Below are 18,476 nucleotides of genomic sequence, written 5' to 3'. Positions count from 1 at the left end.
ACGGCCGGTTGACCCCTGACCCCCTGACCTCTGACCTCTCCTGACAGGAGACCATGGATAATTAATTACCTGCTACTGTCCGAACTCTTCTGGTGGTTTAATTTGTAAAGTAGTGCAGCGCTATTCATTTCTTTGTTTGCAGCGGGAGCAGCCGAAGCTTCCCGGGTTGGTGACGCCTCCAGGAAGAGGTTCACATCTGGGTGAAGACGACGGCGTCGGTTCACATCTGGGTGAAGACGACGGCGTCTTGCTCCAGGAACGCCGACTTCTGGTTCCTGGAGACAAACCACACAGCGTGTTTCCATCATGATCGCAGCAGTGACGAGGAGACGGTGACCTGCTCGTGTTGCTCACATCCTCTTCTTCCTCCTGGACAGCAGGGCGAGGAGGACGAGGAGGACGCAGATGAGGGACATGAGCACGGCGAAGACGATGAGCCACGGCTCGGTGTCGTAGGAGACGGGCGCCGGCAGGGTGGGCGGGACGCCCAGGAACTCCAGGGTTTGGTCCGTCAGCAGGAAGGCGCCGTTGAAACGAGCCCTGAATCGTCTGAACGACAAGAAACAACGTCACTGAGGACGGTGAGCTTCTCCTCGCCGGCCACCAGGGGGCACTGCATCGCTTGAGGGCCGGATCCAGTCTGAAGGGAAGAACTGAATGAACCTTGAATCAAACGGAGGACTTGTGCATTGCTGAGGTTTACACACACACACACACACACACACACACACACACACACACACACACACACACACACACACACACACACACACACACACACACACACCATTGAAGCAGTGGAGAGGAAACCTTTCACCTCTAACTTCCTCTCCTTGTTGAATATCTGATGTGATTAATGATAATGAGTATTTCTGAGCATGTCGTCGTTGGTCTGGGCGCCGGACACACACCCCGGGTTCTATTTCATTAACGGCAAACAGATCTACTGAATTAGACTGAGTTACTATTTAATCAGCTACGAACTCAAACTTTTTTAATGTTGGAACATAAAATAATCCGTCTTTTGTAGGTTGACATTTCTTTATTGTGACAATCTGTTAACCTCTGGTCAGTTCTGGGCTGAACGTTCCTCTATGTTATTCTACTTTACACTTTTATTTTTACTGTCAAATAAACCGACATTGTCTCTCGACAGCGTCTCATTGAAGTATTGAAGCTCCTGGAACTTTTCCACATGTTGTCACAGCTGGAGTGGTTAGAGTTATGGTAGGGTTAGGTTAGGGTTAGGGCTAAGGTTAGGATTAGAGTTAGAGTTAGGGTTAGGGTTAGAGTTAGGGTTAGGGTTAGAGTTAGAGTTAGGGTTAGAGTTAGAGTTAGGGTTAGGGTTAGAGTTAGGGTTAGAGTTAGAGTTAGGGTTAGAGTTAGAGTTAGGGTTAGAGTTAGAGTTAGAGTTAGGGTTAGGGTTAGAGTTAGAGTTAGAGTTAGGGTTAGAGTTAGAGTTAGGGTTAGAGTTAGAGTTAGAGTTAGAGTTAGGGTTAGGGTTAGAGTTAGAGTTAGAGTTAGGGTTAGGGTTAGGGTTAGGGTTAGGGTTAGGGTTTGTGTTAGAGTTAGGGTTAAGGTCCCCACTCAAAGCTGGGATGTAGGTAGAAATGGAATTTGTACTTTTAAATGTTCATTTGGAAAAAGAAGAAGGTAAAACGTTGCATCATTATGCGTCAGCTGATAAAGAAGGTCGTGTTGGTTTCTCACAAAATCACAGTAAATCACATTTTCACTGGTGTTTGAAGTGACCAGGTGTAATTTTGCGAAGCGTCATGTGACCTGGTACCTCAAGGCCTTCTCCACCTCGGCTCCGCCCACAGTGGAGGAGGGGTCATCAGGCCAGGTCACCACGAACCAGAACGACACCCTGAGAGTCTCGTTACACATCTGGATGTTTGATTCTCTGGTGACGAGACGAGACCAGAGACCAGGTCACGTTCACACACCGTGACTCACACGTCTTGTGACGCTTTCATCAGTTTGGCTTTTAACAAACGTCTTACTCAAAGCGATGTCCGTCCAGCTGCTGCCTCATTGCAAAGGCCAACGTTGATCGGAAAAAGAAGCTTTCATTTTCGTTCCAGACGTACTGCAACAGGAGAAACAATAGACTGAAGAAAAGATGCAATCATGTACAAATTAAAGGAGTTAATAACGAATACAATTGTGAAAATGACAGCATGCATTCGGTTTGGAAACCGTAAACTAATTCTGATATGTGAAGCCAGCAGCACATTTCCTGAGTTTTCCAGTGAAGTTGCACCGGCTCTTCTCTTGATGACGATATAAAAGTGTCGGAGAGCCGAGGAACCAAACTTTGTGGGTTTTGTTCAGTTTTCCTTGATGTTTGGTTTCTGCAGCTCCACACGACACGATCCTGGTTCTCATGTGACTCAGGAAGTCTCAGATATTTGCAGTGAAATGTGTTTAACATTTGGTCTGTCGGGATCAGGAGGAGCTTTGCAGGAGAGTCACGATGAAAACAGCAGCTGAGCCTGTTTGTCAGGTTAGGGTTAACCCTAACCCTAACCTGACCGGTGAACCAGGAACCCACAACCTCAACGACACTTCTACAGACACCAAGCTGAGTGGGTTTGGTTTTTGAAGTCTCTGACTTTTCCCCAGAAGACGATGTGTGCACAACTAAACACGCTTCCATCTTTCAGAAAGTGAAATTATTTCCCATATTTTCTTCTTAAAGACTCTAAAGCGGCAAAGGGAAGCGCTTCGACAAAAAGCAACTGAAGAAAACCAAACGTGTCGCCAGCTGACGGTCTTATTGGGTCTGGATTGTTTGAAATACACACCAACAGTCCAAAAGTCCTTGTTTGAATAGTTTTATGTCTTCCTCATCAGACCAAAGCATTTCGTCTCCAAGGTTTCGGGAGAATTGAGGAAGTGAGAGTCGATAACCTGTCGGTTCATACGTACAGCCTCTTTCCCCAACGCAGTCTCGATGCTCAGTCGCACCTTGTAGCCGTTTGGAGCGTCTGAAGATACAAACAAACTGTCAGTGTCTCGTCATTGTCACCGTGGCAACGGACAAATACGACTTCTGAACTGTAACAACACACAAAGACCAAGTCGGGGTTTCGGAGGAACGTCGACAGAAAGGTTTCTGGACAGCAAGTCGGTCACAAACTACTTAGATTGAAAGAGTTTCCTTTGAGAGCCTGTGTCTGCCGCCTCAGCATCATTTCAGTGTGCTGCCCTGGACGTGTGACTCTCTCAGTGTGAATCAGTAATGAAACCTCAGTGACGCGTCAGAGTCTGTTTGTTCTGAGTCTCAGCCTGGAAACAGATCACACACTGGATTCAACAATTCAACAAGGAAGTCCAGGCCACGGCGGTGACGTGTTGGAGGGTGAGGGTCTGACGACCAGGAACCTGGAACCTGGAACCAGGAACCAGGAACCTGGAACCTGGAACCTGGAACCAGGAATCTGGAACCTGGAACCTGGAAGCTTCACTTACCTTGTCTGCAGAGCTGCTCGGCCACAGCAGACGACAAACACAGCAGCAGGGAGAGTGTCCTCAACATGTCTTCAGAGAGAGAGAGAGAGAGAGAGCGAGACAGAGAGAGAGAGAGAGAGACAGAGAGAGAGACAGAGAGAGAGAGAGAGAGATCAGGTGAAGAGTTCAGTGTCCCTCTGGGATTTAAAATGTCAGCAGAGGAACTTTACTAGACGAAGGTTTAATGGTTAAACCAGGAGTAGGAGGACCCCTTATGATGGTGTGTGTGTGTGTGTGTGTGTGTGTGTGTGTGTGTGTGTGTGTGTGTGTGTGTGTGTGTGTGTGTGTGTGTGTGTGTGTGTGTGTGTGTGTGTGTGTGTGTGTGTGTGTGTGTGTGTGTGTGTGTGTGTGTGTGTGTGTGTGTGTGTGTCCTTCATGGAAACAGTGAAGTGTGGGCTGTAGTTAAAGTGTCTTTGTGTGCTCAAGGATCCAGGCCGACCTGTTCAGTGCAGAGAGACAATTCTGGACAATTTGTCACCATAGTAACCATGGCGACCCCCACCAACACAACACCAACACCCCCACCAACACCAACACCCCCACCAACACCAACACCAACACCCCCACCAACACCAACACCCCCACCAACACCAACACCAACACCAACACCCCCACCAACACCAACACCAACACCAACACCAACACCCCCACCAACACCAACACCAACACCAACACCCCCACCAACACCAACACCCCCACCAACACCAACACCAACACCCCCACCAACACCAACACCCCCACCAACACCAACACCAACACCAACACCCCCACCAACACCAACACCAACACCCCCACCAACACCAACACCCCCACCAACACCAACACCAACACCAACACCAACACCCCCACCAACACCAACACCAACACCAACACCCCCACCAACACCAACACCCCCACCAACACCAACACCCCCACCAACACCAACACCAACACCAACACCCCCACCAACACCAACACCCCCACCAACACCAACACCAACACCCCCACTAACACCAACACCAACACCAACACCAACACCAACACCCCCACCAACACCAACACCCCCACCAACACCAACACCAACACCAACACCCCCACCAACACCAACACCCCCACCAACACCCCCACCAACACCAACACCCCCACCAACACCAACACCCCCACCAACACCAACACCAACACCCCCACTAACACCAACACCAACACCAACACCCCCACCAACACCAACACCAACACCAACACCCCCACCAACACCAACACAACACAACAGTTGAAGGAGCCTCATAACACATGATATGAGAAATCCAGTGTCTTTGTTATAATCTGGAGTGACGAGCTCCTTTTCTCTCAGGATGAGATTCTGGATCCTGAGGGTCAGGATGAGATTCTGGATCCTCATTCGGGATGAGATTCAGGATCCTCAGTTCAGGATGAGATTATGGATCCTCATTCAGGATGAGATTCTGGATCCTCATTCAGGATGAGATTCTGGATCCTCATTCAGGATGAGCTTCTGGATCCTCAGGCCCTTCATTTGTTGTTGTGTTTTGTGGTTGATTGATCGTTGTGGTTTGCAGGTCAGCGCCGCCGGAGAAGACAGACCATAGAACATCCAGTCACAAACAAGTAAATCTTCAGTTATATAGAGTTTAACTCTGGAATCAGTTTCTGTTCTTTGTTCTGTTCTATTTCTGTGCTTTAAGTTTGTTTTTCATTCTCGGTGCTGAAACGACATTGTGAGAATTGAAAGCTGTTTATTGACTGAACATGAAGAACGTCTATGAGAGTTTTCGTTATGTGGACTGAGAGGAGGCAACGCCCCGGGTGTTGTAACGCCCCCTAGTGGACACGACTGAGTGGTGAATGAGGCTCAGACTCCTCCTTTCATGTTTACTTTCACTTTGATATTAAAACTTTATTGAAACATGCTTACATAAAACGTGTGGTTAAAAAAAAAACTACCAGAACGAAATGAATTGAGAACGTTGGCGGTGCGTGTTGAGCCCGTCCCTGCGCGCGGCCGCCCCCTGGCGGCGGCGCGCGGCGGCGCTACAATCGTCCACAATAGAGGTGGGAGTGGACGAGGCGGACCGACCAGGCGCTCCGTCCTCCGGCTCTGCAGGAGGGCAGCGACCGGCAGCGACCGGCCACCACACCCCCCTCCCTCCCCCCCTCCCTCCCTCCCTCCCTCCCTCCGCCGCTCCTCGGCCGCCGGTGTCCGGGTGTATTGACCCGTGTGGCTGCGGCAGGTCTGCGGCGGAGCCTCCATGCGTCAGTCCCGGGAATGGATCCGGAATCCGGCGCGGCGCCCGCCGGGAGTTTCCTCCCGCTGAGCGAGCAGGAGCAGCGGTTCTACTCGGGGCTGCACGGCCGCTGCCAGGCGGACGTCCCGGGCCGCCTGGCGTCCAGCAAGGTGGCCGAGCTGTTCCAGGCGTCGCAGCTCCCCCCCGAAGCCCTGCACAAGGTGAGCCCCGTGCCGTGCGTGTGTGTGTGTGCGCGCGCGCGCTCTGCGTCTGCGTCTGCTTGGTCATCAAGAGCTGCTGCTCACTAACCTCAGTCTCCTCATCATCATGAGCCATGTTCTCATTGTGCCTCATTGATGCTGTGTGCGCGTGCATGTGTGCGTGCATGATCACACACCTCTTCTGACTCCCCCTCATGCCCCCCTCATGCCCCCCCTCATGCCCCCCCATTTCCCCCCAGATCCTGCATAAAGCTGCACATGTGACTGTCTTCCTGTAGTGAGAATCCTCAGTGTGTGTGACATTTATTTAAAGTGTGTGTGACGTTTATTTAAAGTGTGTGTGACGTTTATTTAAAGTGTGTGTGACGTTTATTTAAAGTGTGTGTGACGTTTATTTAAAGTGTGTGAGACGTTTATTTAAAGTGTGTGTGACGTTTATTTAAAGTGTGTGTGACGTTTATTTAAAGTGTGTGTGACGTTTATTTAAAGTGTGTGAGACGTTTATTTAAAGTGTGTGAGACGTTTATTTAAAGTGTGTGAGACGTTTATTTAAAGTGTGTGTGAGACCTTTATTTAAAGTGTGTGAGACGTTTATTTAAAGTGTGTGAGACGTTTATTTAAAGTGTGTGAGACGTTTATTTAAAGTGTGTGTGAGACCTTTATTTAAAGTGTGTGAGACGTTTATTTAAAGTGTGTGAGACGTTTATTTAAAGTGTGTGAGACGTTTATTTAAAGTGTGTGTGAGACCTTTATTTAAAGTGTGTGAGACGTTTATTTAAAGTGTGTGAGACGTTTATTTAAAGTGTGTGAGACGTTTATTTAAAGTGTGTGAGACGTTTATTTAAAGTGTGTGAGACGTTTATTTAAAGTGTGTGAGACGTTTATTTGAAGTGTGTGTGAGACGTTTATTTAAAGTGTGTGTGAGACGTTTATTTAAAGTGTGTGTGAGACGTTTATTTAAAGTGTGTGTGACGTTTATTTAAAGTGTGTGACGTTTATTTAAAGTGTGTGAGACGTTTATTTAAAGTGTGTGAGACGTTTATTTAAAGTGTGTGAGACGTTTATTTAAAGTGTGTGAGACGTTTATTTAAAGTGTGTGAGACGTTTATTTGAAGTGTGTGTGAGACGTTTATTTAAAGTGTGTGTGAGACCTTTATTTAAAGTGTGTGTGAGACGTTTATTTAAAGTGTGTGTGAGACGTTTATTTAAAGTGTGTGTGACGTTTATTTAAAGTGTGTGTGACGTTTATTTAAAGTGTGTGACGTTTATTTAAAGTGTGTGAGACGTTTATTTAAAGTGTGTGAGACGTTTATTTAAAGTGTGTGAGACGTTTATTTAAAGTGTGTGAGACGTTTATTTAAAGTGTGTGAGACGTTTATTTAAAGTGTGTGAGACGTTTATTTAAAGTGTGTGAGACGTTTATTTAAAGTGTGTGAGACGTTTATTTAAAGTGTGTGAGACGTTTATTTAAAGTGTGTGAGACGTTTATTTAAAGTGTGTGAGACGTTTATTTGAAGTGTGTGTGAGACCTTTATTTAAAGTGTGTGTGAGACGTTTATTTAAAGTGTGTGTGACGTTTATTTAAAGTGTGTGACGTTTATTTAAAGTGTGTGTGACGTTTATTTAAAGTGTGTGTGACGTTTATTTAAAGTGTGTGTGACGTTTATTTAAAGTGTGTGTGAGACCTTTATTTAAAGTGTGTGAGACGTTTATTTAAAGTGTGTGTGACGTTTATTTAAAGTGTGTGACGTTTATTTAAAGTGTGTGTGACGTTTATTTAAAGTGTGTGTGACGTTTATTTAAAGTGTGTGTGACGTTTATTTAAAGTGTGTGTGACGTTTATTTGAAGTGTGTGTGAGACGTTTATTTGAAGTGTGTGTGAGACCTTTATTTAAAGTGTGTGTGACGTTTATTTAAAGTGTGTGAGACGTTTATTTGAAGTGTGTGTGAGACGTTTATTTGAAGTGTGTGAGACGTTTATTTAAAGTGTGTGAGACGTTTATTTAAAGTGTGTGAGACGTTTATTTAAAGTGTGTGAGACGTTTATTTGAAGTGTGTGTGAGACCTTTATTTAAAGTGTGTGTGACGTTTATTTAAAGTGTGTGAGACGTTTATTTAAAGTGTGTGTGACGTTTATTTAAAGTGTGTGTGACATTTATTTAAAGTGTGTGAGACGTTTATTTAAAGTGTGTGAGACGTTTATTTAAAGTGTGTGAGACGTTTATTTAAAGTGTGTGAGACGTTTATTTGAAGTGTGTGTGAGACGTTTATTTAAAGTGTGTGTGAGACGTTTATTTAAAGTGTGTGTGACGTTTATTTAAAGTGTGTGAGACGTTTATTTGAAGTGTGTGAGACGTTTATTTGAAGTGTGTGTGACGTTTATTTAAAGTGTGTGTGACGTTTATTTGAAGTGTGTGAGACGTTTATTTGAAGTGTGTGAGACGTTTATTTAAAGTGTGTGAGACGTTTATTTAAAGTGTGTGAGACGTTTATTTAAAGTGTGTGAGACGTTTATTTAAAGTGTGTGAGACGTTTATTTAAAGTGTGTGAGAGACGTTTATTTGAAGTGTGTGTGAGACGTTTATTTAAAGTGTGTGTGAGACGTTTATTTAAAGTGTGTGTGAGACGTTTATTTAAAGTGTGTGTGACGTTTATTTGAAGTGTGTGTGACGTTTATTTGAAGTGTGTGTGAGACGTTTATTTAAAGTGTGTGTGAGACGTTTATTTAAAGTGTGTGTGAGACCTTTATTTAAAGTGTGTGTGACGTTTATTTAAAGTGTGTGTGACGTTTATTTAAAGTGTGTGAGACGTTTATTTAAAGTGTGTGTGACGTTTATTTAAAGTGTGTGACGTTTATTTAAAGTGTGTGACGTTTATTTAAAGTGTGTGTGACGTTTATTTGAAGTGTGTGTGACGTTTATTTGAAGTGTGTGTGACGTTTATTTGAAGTGTGTGTGAGACGTTTATTTGAAGTGTGTGTGAGACGTTTATTTGAAGTGTGTGTGAGACGTTTATTTGAAGTGTGTGTGAGACGTTTATTTAAAGTGTGTGTGAGACGTTTATTTAAAGTGTGTGTGAGACGTTTATTTAAAGTGTGTGTGACGTTTATTTGAAGTGTGTGTGAGACGTTTATTTAAAGTGTGTGTGAGACGTTTATTTAAAGTGTGTGTGAGACGTTTATTTAAAGTGTGTGAGACGTTTATTTAAAGTGTGTGTGACGTTTATTTAAAGTGTGTGTGACGTTTATTTGAAGTGTGTGAGACGTTTATTTGAAGTGTGTGTGATGTTTATTTGAAGTGTGTGAGACGTTTATTTAAAGTGTGTGTGACGTTTATTTAAAGTGTGTGTGACGTTTATTTAAAGTGTGTGTGAGACGTTTATTTAAAGTGTGTGAGACGTTTATTTAAAGTGTGTGTGACGTTTATTTAAAGTGTGTGTGACGTTTATTTGAAGTGTGTGAGACGTTTATTTGAAGTGTGTGAGACGTTTATTTGAAGTGTGTGTGATGTTTATTTGAAGTGTGTGAGACGTTTATTTAAAGTGTGTGTGACGTTTATTTAAAGTGTGTGTGACGTTTATTTAAAGTGTGTGTGAGACGTTTATTTAAAGTGTGTGAGACGTTTATTTAAAGTGTGTGTGACGTTTATTTAAAGTGTGTGTGAGACGTTTATTTAAAGTGTGTGAGACGTTTATTTAAAGTGTGTGTGAGACGTTTATTTGAAGTGTGTGTGAGACGTTTATTTGAAGTGTGTGTGAGACGTTTATTTAAAGTGTGTGAGGCGTTTATTTAAAGTGTGTGTGAGACGTTTATTTAAAGTGTGTGAGACGTTTATTTGAAGTGTGTGTGAGACGTTTATTTAAAGTGTGAGACGTTTATTTGAAGTGTGTGTGAGACGTTTATTTGAAGTGTGTGTGACGTTTATTTAATATATATATATATATATATATATAGTTTCTTAGTTTGTTATTGTCTTCAATGGTTTCAGACGCTTTTTTAAACATCAGTTTTTTTGGGTTTGGTTCTTGTGCTGTTCCACCCATCCCACTATTTCCAGTCCAATCTACTACTTTTGCTCAAACTTTCTACAATGAACCTTTTAAGAAAAAGCTTCATATTAGATTAATAATCAGTCACGTCTGCACTGTATGTTTGCTGTCTCTGCTGTCGCAGGTTTCAAAGTGTCACTGAGGCGCTGGTTGAAATGTGGTCTTTACCTTTCCTTCCTAAGTCTTTGTAGTTTGAGTTTACTTCATGCTGCGTTTCACCACAGTGACGAGCTGCAGGAGCAGAAATGGTTGAGAAGGAAGAGTAAATGTTGGACTCTCCAGTTTGTTGAGTTTCCTGAACAAAGGATCAGAAGGTGTGTCGCGGAGCTGCTGAGAAAACAGTTTGTCTTTAAAGTGCCGATGGCGTGCCTCAAGCCACCGGCAGGGTGATCCTACACAACACGTAGTGTTACGTTTGTCCACCAGCGTTTGGCTTCACTGAACATTTGAACACGTGAAGAGGAGTTCTGCTGCCTTCTGGGGTTTGATAGAACTTTGTGTCCAACTCTCACTTTACTTTCTCAATGATGCAGGTTGTTCAAACATAAACCTTCAACGTCACAAACGTTCATCTAAAGTCTCTTGTTCACTGAACTTGTGATCTGAAAGCAGCTTTCAGTTCAGTTCAGAAGGATTTATTCCCTCTGCTCATGTTTTCATCTCCACTCAGTGGAAGTCGAGTCCCGAGTTCCAATGGTTCCAGTAGTTCCAGTGGTTCCAGTGGTTCCAGTGGTTCCAGTGGTTCTAATGGTTCCAATGGTTCCAGTAGTTCCAGTGGTTCCAGTGGTTCTAATGGTTCCAGTAGTTCCAGTAGTTCCAGTGGTTCTAATGGTTCCAATGGTTCCAGTGGTTCCAGTAGTTCCAGTGGTTCCAGTGGTTCTAATGGTTCCAGTAGTTCCAGTGGTTCCAGTGGTTCTAATGGTTCCAGTAGTTCCAGTAGTTCCAGTGGTTCCAGTGGTTCCAGTGGTTCTAATGGTTCCAATGGTTCCAGTGGTTCTAATGGTTCCAGTAGTTCCAGTAGTTCCAGTGGTTCCAGTGGTTCTAATGGTTCCAGCACGTCTTTCTGCCGACTCATCACAGGACCATGAACAGCCCCCAGTTCGCCCTGCGACCCGGGGGGGCCGCCTCCGGCTGACGGTCTATTGTGTGTGTGTGTGTGTGTGTGTGTGTGTGTGTGTGTGTGTGTGTGTGTGTGTGTGTGTGTGTGTGTGTGTGTGTGTGTGTGTGTGTGTGTGTGTGTGTGTGTGTGTGTGTGTGTGTGTGTGTGTGTGTGTGTGTGTGTGTGTGTGTGTGTGTCAGGAAGCTTGGCACTGAGCCCTGCTTCCTTCCTGTCCGCCTGGACCGCCGCCGCCAGGCGGGCTGATTGACGCTGCAGGGTCCTGCAGGGTCACTCCCACCGCCGGGGGTCACGGGGTCACGGGGTCACATGACCAGACTTCACTTCCCCTTGGCGGCGTGATGCGTTCAGAGTCATGTGATCATTTTAGCTCCTCAGTTTTCACAGGAACTCATCTGATAATTGTCCAAATCTTCCTGAGGACCCGTCCTCACCAGAGACGCCTTGCTGAGGACCCGTCCTCACCAGAGACACCTTGTCCTCACCAGAGACGCCTTGCTGAGGACCCGTCCTCATCAGAGACACCTTGTCCTCACCAGAGACACCTCGGTGAGGACTCGTCCTCACCAGAGACACCTCGGTGAGGACCCGTCCTCACCAGAGACACCTCGGTGAGGACTCGTCCTCACCAGAGACACCTTGTCCTCACCATAGACACCTCGGTGAGGACCCGTCCTCACCAGAGACACATTGTCCTCACCAGAGACACCTCGCTGAGGACTCGTCCTCTGACGGTGTCCCTGCTGGACCGGTTCCTCCCTGTGTCACTAGACACACTGTGCTTGTCTACATATCTGACTTTTGTTTTGAAAGCCACAGGAATGTTTGTGCTCTGAAGTATGTTCAGGCACCGGACCAGCAGGAGGGCGTGGCTGCAGGTGGAGCTGCAGGTGGAGCTGCAGGTGGAGCTGCAGGTGGAGCTGCAGGTGGAGCTGCAGGCGTGGCTGCAGCTACGTCTGCAGCTACGCCTGCGTCCAGCTGTACCACCTGACCGCTCGGTACCACCTGACCACTGCCGTGTCCAGCCTCCGTCTCCGTCCAGCGTCCAGCTGTCACATGGCAGCAGCTGCTCTTGACGTTCCAGAGTTTTCTCTGCACGGCGGCTTGAGGATCAGGCGTTCCGCCGGCGCCAGAAGGCCTCCAGCACAAGAAGCCGTCATCTAGTTTATTTCCTTGTTCTATTGAGGATAAACCTTCAGTCTTCATCAAATAACAAGCGTTAAACAAGTGTTTACATTTGGTTGAAAACAGTTTTCATGTCAAAACGCTGCAGCCAGAAGACTTATTCCAGGCTCTACGTTCTGGGGGGTTGTTTTCTGGATTGAGCCGGATCATCCTAATCTGCTTCGCTGCTCCTGAACCAGTTATTGTACCTCCAGTCAACAGTGAACAGGATCAACAGATTGCACTGCGCTGCTTGTTCCGTGCGTACGGTTCCTTCCAGCCCTATCCTGTCATGATAAGAGTGTAAATATGCTCACATGCTTCAGATTATTCTGGTCCTGCTGAGATTATCGGAGCAGAAGCAGCGGCGTGAAGCAGACGGCGTGTCAGAAGTGTACAAAGTGTAGGGTCATTCTCTCAGGTCAGAAGTGTACAAAGTGTAGGGTCATTCTCTCAGGTCAGAAGTGTACAAAGTGTAGGGTCATTCTCTCAGGTCAGAAGTGTACAAAGTGTAGGGTCATTCTCTCAGGTCAGAAGTGTACAAAGTGTAGGGTCATTCTCTCAGGTCAGAAGTGTACAAAGTGTAGGGTCATTCTCTCAGGTCAGAAGTGAACAAAGTGTAGGGTCATTCTCTCAGGTCAGAAGTGTACAAAGTGTAGGGTCATTCTCTCAGGTCAGAAGTGTACAAAGTGTAGGGTCATTCTCTCAGGTCAGAAGTGTACAAAGTGTAGGGTCATTCTCTCAGGTCAGAAGTGTACAAAGTGTAGGGTCATTCTCTCAGGTCAGAAGTGAACAAAGTGTAGGGTCATTCTCTCAGGTCAGAAGTGTACAAAGTGTAGGGTCATTCTCTCAGGTCAGAAGTGTACAAAGTGTAGGGTCATTCTCTCAGGTCAGAAGTGTACAAAGTGTAGGGTCATTCTCTCAGGTCAGAAGTGTACAAAGTGTAGGGTCATTCTCTCAGGTCAGAAGTGTACAAAGTGTAGGGTCATTCTCTCAGGTCAGAAGTGAACAAAGTGTAGGGTCATTCTCTCAGGTCAGAAGTGTACAAAGTGTAGGGTCATTCTCTCAGGAGGTTCTCTTGTGTGTGTTCAGATAACAGTGTTGGAAATATACCTCCTACCTACAACCACACTAAACGTGAGCCTGTCTCCACTCTGCCTCCTTCAGGTGACGGAGGTCTGTGGAGCCAAGCGGCTGGGATACTTCGGGACGCCCCAGTTCTACGTGGCCCTGAAGCTGCTGGCCGCCGCCCAGTCCGGCCTGCCGGTCCGCCTGGAGAGTCTGACGGCCAGTAAGTCTGGCGTCTTATGAGAGCACCGGGGGATCAGGAGATTATCTCACATGGCTGGATTTGGTCTAATCTGGATGAACGGGGAGTCGCGTGGAAAAGGGCTAAGTGGGTTTGCCCTTATTTACCAGATCAGGAGCACCCAGATCGAAAGCAAAATCTGTTTTCTCCGCTGCACCGCCGAGCGACATGGAGTCTGGACGTGTTCACATGAGGAAAACTAACCTCACCTGCTTGTTCTGAGTTCAAATGGCGTCAATAGTTAGTTCGTTTTCTTACCATTGCTATTTGCCAGTAAGTTGCGGCGAGAAGGTTATGTGTTCATTTGCATGTATTTATTTATTAGTTTGTATGTATGCATGTATTTTACCAACTTTTCGCAAAAACTACTCCCCTGAATTGCATAGTATTGTCATTGGATGATTTCTCATCATCCAAAGACCAATCGATTAGATTTTGGGACGTTAACAGTGAACACTTTCCAAAAAAATCCCCAAAAACTGTGAAATGGTGAGAATCTGTTCAATTCACCTCCTTTCATCTTCTCACAGTACATTTCCTTTGAATAGTTCTCTTAATAACAACACTACTACATCTCCCAGAAAGCCTTGCAGCCCCTCCGTCACCTGCTGACCAGCTGTTTCCATAGCAACACGTCACATTTCCCACAGTGATGTCGCTACCTGAGCTACCCAGTTAGCATCGATATGAGCTAGCAGCTATCATGCGAGCGATGCTAACGCTGTTCCACAAGCAAATGTGGCGTCTGCGCTCTACCGAGTGTAGCTCTAGTAATTATGTTTTTGGTCAGTCAACATGACTCTAAGAGAGTACTGGTTCGTACTCCTGAAGGACAAGTTTACATGTTCTCCCTAAGTTTGAGTTTTGTCTTGGCACTCCAGTCGCCTCCCGTAATACTGACGTGTTTGCTGGGTAGATTTTGAACTGAATGCCGGCTGTATGTCTGTCTTCTGGCTCCTCCAGGGTGTAGTCAGCTCCCTGGTCTCCTGGCTATATGGATGAATAGATATCCAGGGTGTAGTCAGCTCCCTGGTCTCCTGGCTTCATGGATGAACAGATATCCAGGGTGTAGTCAGCTCCCTGGTCTCCTGGCTTCATGGATGAACAGATATCCAGGGTGTAGTCAGCTCCCTGGTCTCCTGGCTATATGGATGAACAGATATCCAGGGTGTAGTCAGCTCCCTGGTCTCCTGGCTATATGGAGGAACAGATATCCAGGGTGTAGTCAGCTCCCTGGTCTCCTGGCTATATGGAGGAACAGATATCCAGGGTGTAGTCAGCTCCCTGGTCTCCTGGCTATATGGAGGAACAGATATCCAGGGTGTAGTCATCTCCCTGGTCTCCTGGCTATATGGAGGAACAGATATCCAGGGTGTAGTCAGCTCCCTGGTCTCCTGGCTATATGGATGGACAGATATCCAGGGTGTAGTCAGCTCCCTGGTCTCCTGGCTATATGGATGAATAGATATCCAGGGTGTAGTCAGCTCCCTGGTCTCCTGGCTATATGGATGAACAGATATCCAGGGTGTAGTCAGCTCCCTGGTCTCCTGGCTATATGGAGGAACAGATATCCAGGGTGTAGTCAGCTCCCTGGTCTCCTGGCTATATGGAGGAACGGATATCCAGGGTGTAGTCAGCTCCCTGGTCTCCTGGCTATATGGAGGAACAGATATCCAGGGTGTAGTCAGCTCCCTGGTCTTCTGGCTATATGGAGGAACAGATATCCAGGGTGTAGTCAGCTCCCTGGTCTCCTGGCTATATGGAGGAACAGATATCCAGGGTGTAGTCAGCTCCCTGGTCTCCTGGCTATATGGATGGACAGATATCCAGGGTGTAGTCAGCTCCCTGGTCTCCTGGCTATATGGATGAATAGATATCCAGGGTGTAGTCAGCTCCCTGGTCTCCTGGCTATATGGATGAACAGATATCCAGGGTGTAGTCAGCTCCCTGGTCTCCTGGCTATATGGAGGAACAGATATCCAGGGTGTAGTCAGCTCCCTGGTCTCCTGGCTATATGGAGGAACAGATATCCAGGGTGTAGTCAGCTCCCTGGTCTCCTGGCTATATGGAGGAACAGATATCCAGGGTGTAGTCAGCTCCCTGGTCTTCTGGCTATATGGAGGAACAGATATCCAGGGTGTAGTCAGCTCCCTGGTCTCCTGGCTATATGGAGGAACAGATCAGTGGGTTTGTTGCAGGACGTCTAATCCTCCTCGTCTCCCTGCAGATCTGCCTTTTCCCAGATTTGCGGAGCTGAATAATGAAGCAGAGCTGCGATACTCGACCCTTCCAGCAGGCGTGGACGCTCAGGGGCCCCAGGCTGGGTCTGCGACCGGCTCTGGGTCCTGGACTCCAGCGGACCGGTGCAGCTTCAAACACCTGGAGGCCAACGCAGATAAGAAGGTAAAACCTCAGGAATCCTTCAGTGCTGATTAAAAATGGCGACTCCGTGTACAAAGGGCATGTCGTACACACTGGTGTCGATGTGTGTTCCAACTCTGACGGGAAGCCTGAGCAGTAGCATTTATCCCTGGCGTATTTCTGCAACATTCCTTTACAAGCAGTCGGAGCAGTCTACCGTCGGGGTTCGAGGCCACGCGTAGTCTGATGACGCTCAGTGGCCTTGCGTTGTCTCGCTTGGTCTCCATGCCGTCAGATTGCACTGTAGAAATGTGCTGACTCGACCAGAATGTTTACACACTGTTGAGCGACCGACGTCCCAGTGTGCAATGCTGATTCTGTTTCTCTGAACCGTCTGCTGGAAGGAGTCTTGGTCCCCGTCACGGTCTCCATGCAGCTCGCCGCCTCGCTCCCCGCTAGCCTACCGCGGCTACGCCTACGCCAAGCAGAGGAACGGCCTCGACTCGCACCTCGGTAAGACCTTTGGTAAGAACATGGTGGATGTTTAGATAAAACCTCGTGTTTTATCTAAAGCACTCGACAGGGATGGAGAAACGTTGCGGGCGGTTTGACCTGCACATGCTGATGATCAGGACGCTGAAGAAACTTTGTTTGTATTTCTGTGGAGTTTATTCAACTGCTGCAGGACTCCTGCACTTCCTGGCTGAGAATCTGTCTTCAGGTGTTTACTTTCCTGGTTTTAGCCACTTTTGTCTCGGTAGAACGTCCTAATGTTCTGTCTCTACGTAGACCTGAAGCATCGCAACAAAGACTGTCTCTAAATAAAACGCTGGACCTTCATTAGTGGATATTTGGAGGAAAGGCTCAACATGTCTGACGTATTTTTATGGAACCAATCAATTTAAAGTTTTTAATTGCCTTTCCAGGATTTGTTTAGTGTTTTGGCAGCGACTGCACTGAAAGGAATTGTTCTGGAAGACCTAAGAGGGATCCTCAATGCAGGACTTCACAATGGGGGGTCTGAAAACTTTTCTCCAGCAGTGTGGAGAACAGGTTGTTCATTTATTACTGTCATAGGATCAGTTCTCGTAGGTTTCAATCAAAACATGAGCTCCACTTTTCTAACACGAGTTCCTCAGAATATAGAAGGAAAAGTTCCCGACTGGGAACCGACAGAACGTCAACAATGATAGAAAATACTTTTCTGTCACTTGTGGCTTTTGTGCCTCTGTTTTTCCTTCAGTTCACATTTTCACCCAGATGTTTTTGAATGTTCTGTCCTTCAGCATATGAAAACATGGTTTCCTCCCGAGCGGCCGTCCAGCTGGAGCAGCAGCCCTCGCCCAGCAAGTACGGGACCCAACCCAGCGTGGAGCCTCCGGCGGTGGTCCGGGTTCGTTCAGACCGTCTCTTCTCCGTCACTCGTCCCCCAGTGAAGGGCTGGTTTAAGGTACGTCTGGTTTTCTGCTTCTGTGCTCCGTCCAGGCTCCGTCAGCGGAGAGGCTGGATCAGCAGGGCGCAGCAGAGTACGGTGACAGCGACCCCTGGAGGATCACTGAGGAACAGCTGGAGTATTACACCAATCAATTCAAGACCCTGCAGCCCGACTTGGAGGCTCTGATCCTGGGTAAGGTCACCCCGCTGGCTGCACCGTGTATGGCGCTGTAACACGGCCTCACCTTCATGTGCTCTTCCCAGGAGCTGCAGCAAAGAACTTCTTCACCAAATCCAAGCTTCCAATCCCGGAGCTGTCCCACATTTGGTAAGTCTGTACCTGATCGGTTCCTCAGCCCAGAACCTCGACACGCTGCTGAAGCAGGTTTAGAAACCTGCACGCTGTACTACTGGGAAAGGCTTCCACACAAGACTTTCCTCAAATCCTTTGCAGTTTCTTTGAAGATGCAGAGATTAAATACTTGAAGAATCTAGAAAACATTGAAGGAAGCGTCAGGAATCGCAGCTGGGATATTCCAGATGTTTTGCTGTATCTGCAGGGAGCTGAGTGACGTGGATCGAGACGGAGCGCTCACCTTCCCCGAGTTCTGTACAGCGTTTCATTTGATTGTGGCTCGGAAGAATGGCTACCCTCTTCCTGAAAGCCTTCCTGCGACCCTGCGTCCCGGGTTCACGAGGCACGAGGAGGACACACCCGACACTCCTGGAGTGAGTGACCGTGACCGGCGTTCCCATCGCTGCTTCCTGTAGCCTCCATACGAGATGGAACAGGCCTGTGAAGTCACTTTGATCTTTCTTTACAGAGTGTGGAGCCTTTGATCGTCTTTGAGGACGAGCAGCCCCGGCCCAGTCAGACGGTGAGTCGATCTGCTTCCCGGCAGTGACGCGACAGGATTCCTATAGGGGGCAGCAACGAGCCGAGCATGAGACAGACCCACTGAGCCTCATTGTAGTGTCTCATCAGTCTGCTGGCTTTTACTGCGCAGCGCTTCACTTCCTCCAATGCATGACACACTCTACATTATTTCAGTGTCTGCAGGAAGTGAGTGCGTTGTGTCCGTTGT

At 47.0% G+C, this 18,476-nt stretch overlaps 2 protein-coding genes across 4 annotated transcripts in view; one reads left to right on the top strand and one right to left on the bottom strand.

Moving 5' to 3' along the window:
* Positions 1–220: 220 nt before the first annotated feature.
* Positions 221–3,544, bottom strand: cltrn (collectrin, amino acid transport regulator; the record flags this gene model as incomplete). The annotated part of the gene is made up of 6 exons (XM_080506373.1): positions 221–275; positions 355–549; positions 1,790–1,906; positions 2,007–2,092; positions 2,935–2,993; positions 3,478–3,544. The coding sequence occupies 6 exons, from the start codon at positions 3,542–3,544 to the stop codon at positions 221–223; spliced, it is 579 nt and encodes a 192-aa protein (XP_080362499.1).
* Positions 3,545–5,632: 2,088 nt separating this feature from the next.
* Positions 5,633–18,476, top strand: part of reps2 (RALBP1 associated Eps domain containing 2) — a 25,018-nt gene continuing 12,174 nt past the window's right edge. For 2 of the 3 annotated variants that reach the window (XM_080505804.1, XM_080505802.1), the window contains exons 1-9: positions 5,633–5,959; positions 13,455–13,578; positions 15,824–15,999; positions 16,362–16,482; positions 17,244–17,350; positions 17,443–17,584; positions 17,656–17,719; positions 17,952–18,120; positions 18,216–18,269. In XM_080505804.1, the coding sequence (XP_080361930.1) occupies positions 5,780–5,959; positions 13,455–13,578; positions 15,824–15,999; positions 16,362–16,482; positions 17,244–17,350; positions 17,443–17,584; positions 17,656–17,719; positions 17,952–18,120; positions 18,216–18,269 (1,137 nt within the window). In that variant the 5' untranslated portion in view covers positions 5,633–5,779. The remainder of the gene's footprint in view (positions 5,960–13,454; positions 13,579–15,823; positions 16,000–16,361; positions 16,483–17,243; positions 17,351–17,442; positions 17,585–17,655; positions 17,720–17,951; positions 18,121–18,215; positions 18,270–18,476) is intronic. The other variant, XM_080505803.1, reaches the window with a different exon arrangement.

This window comes from Blennius ocellaris (genome assembly GCF_963422515.1).
Source record: "Blennius ocellaris genome assembly, chromosome: 12".
NCBI classification, from domain to species: domain Eukaryota; kingdom Metazoa; phylum Chordata; class Actinopteri; order Blenniiformes; family Blenniidae; genus Blennius; species Blennius ocellaris.
This window is presented reverse-complemented; position numbering and strand designations above follow the sequence as displayed.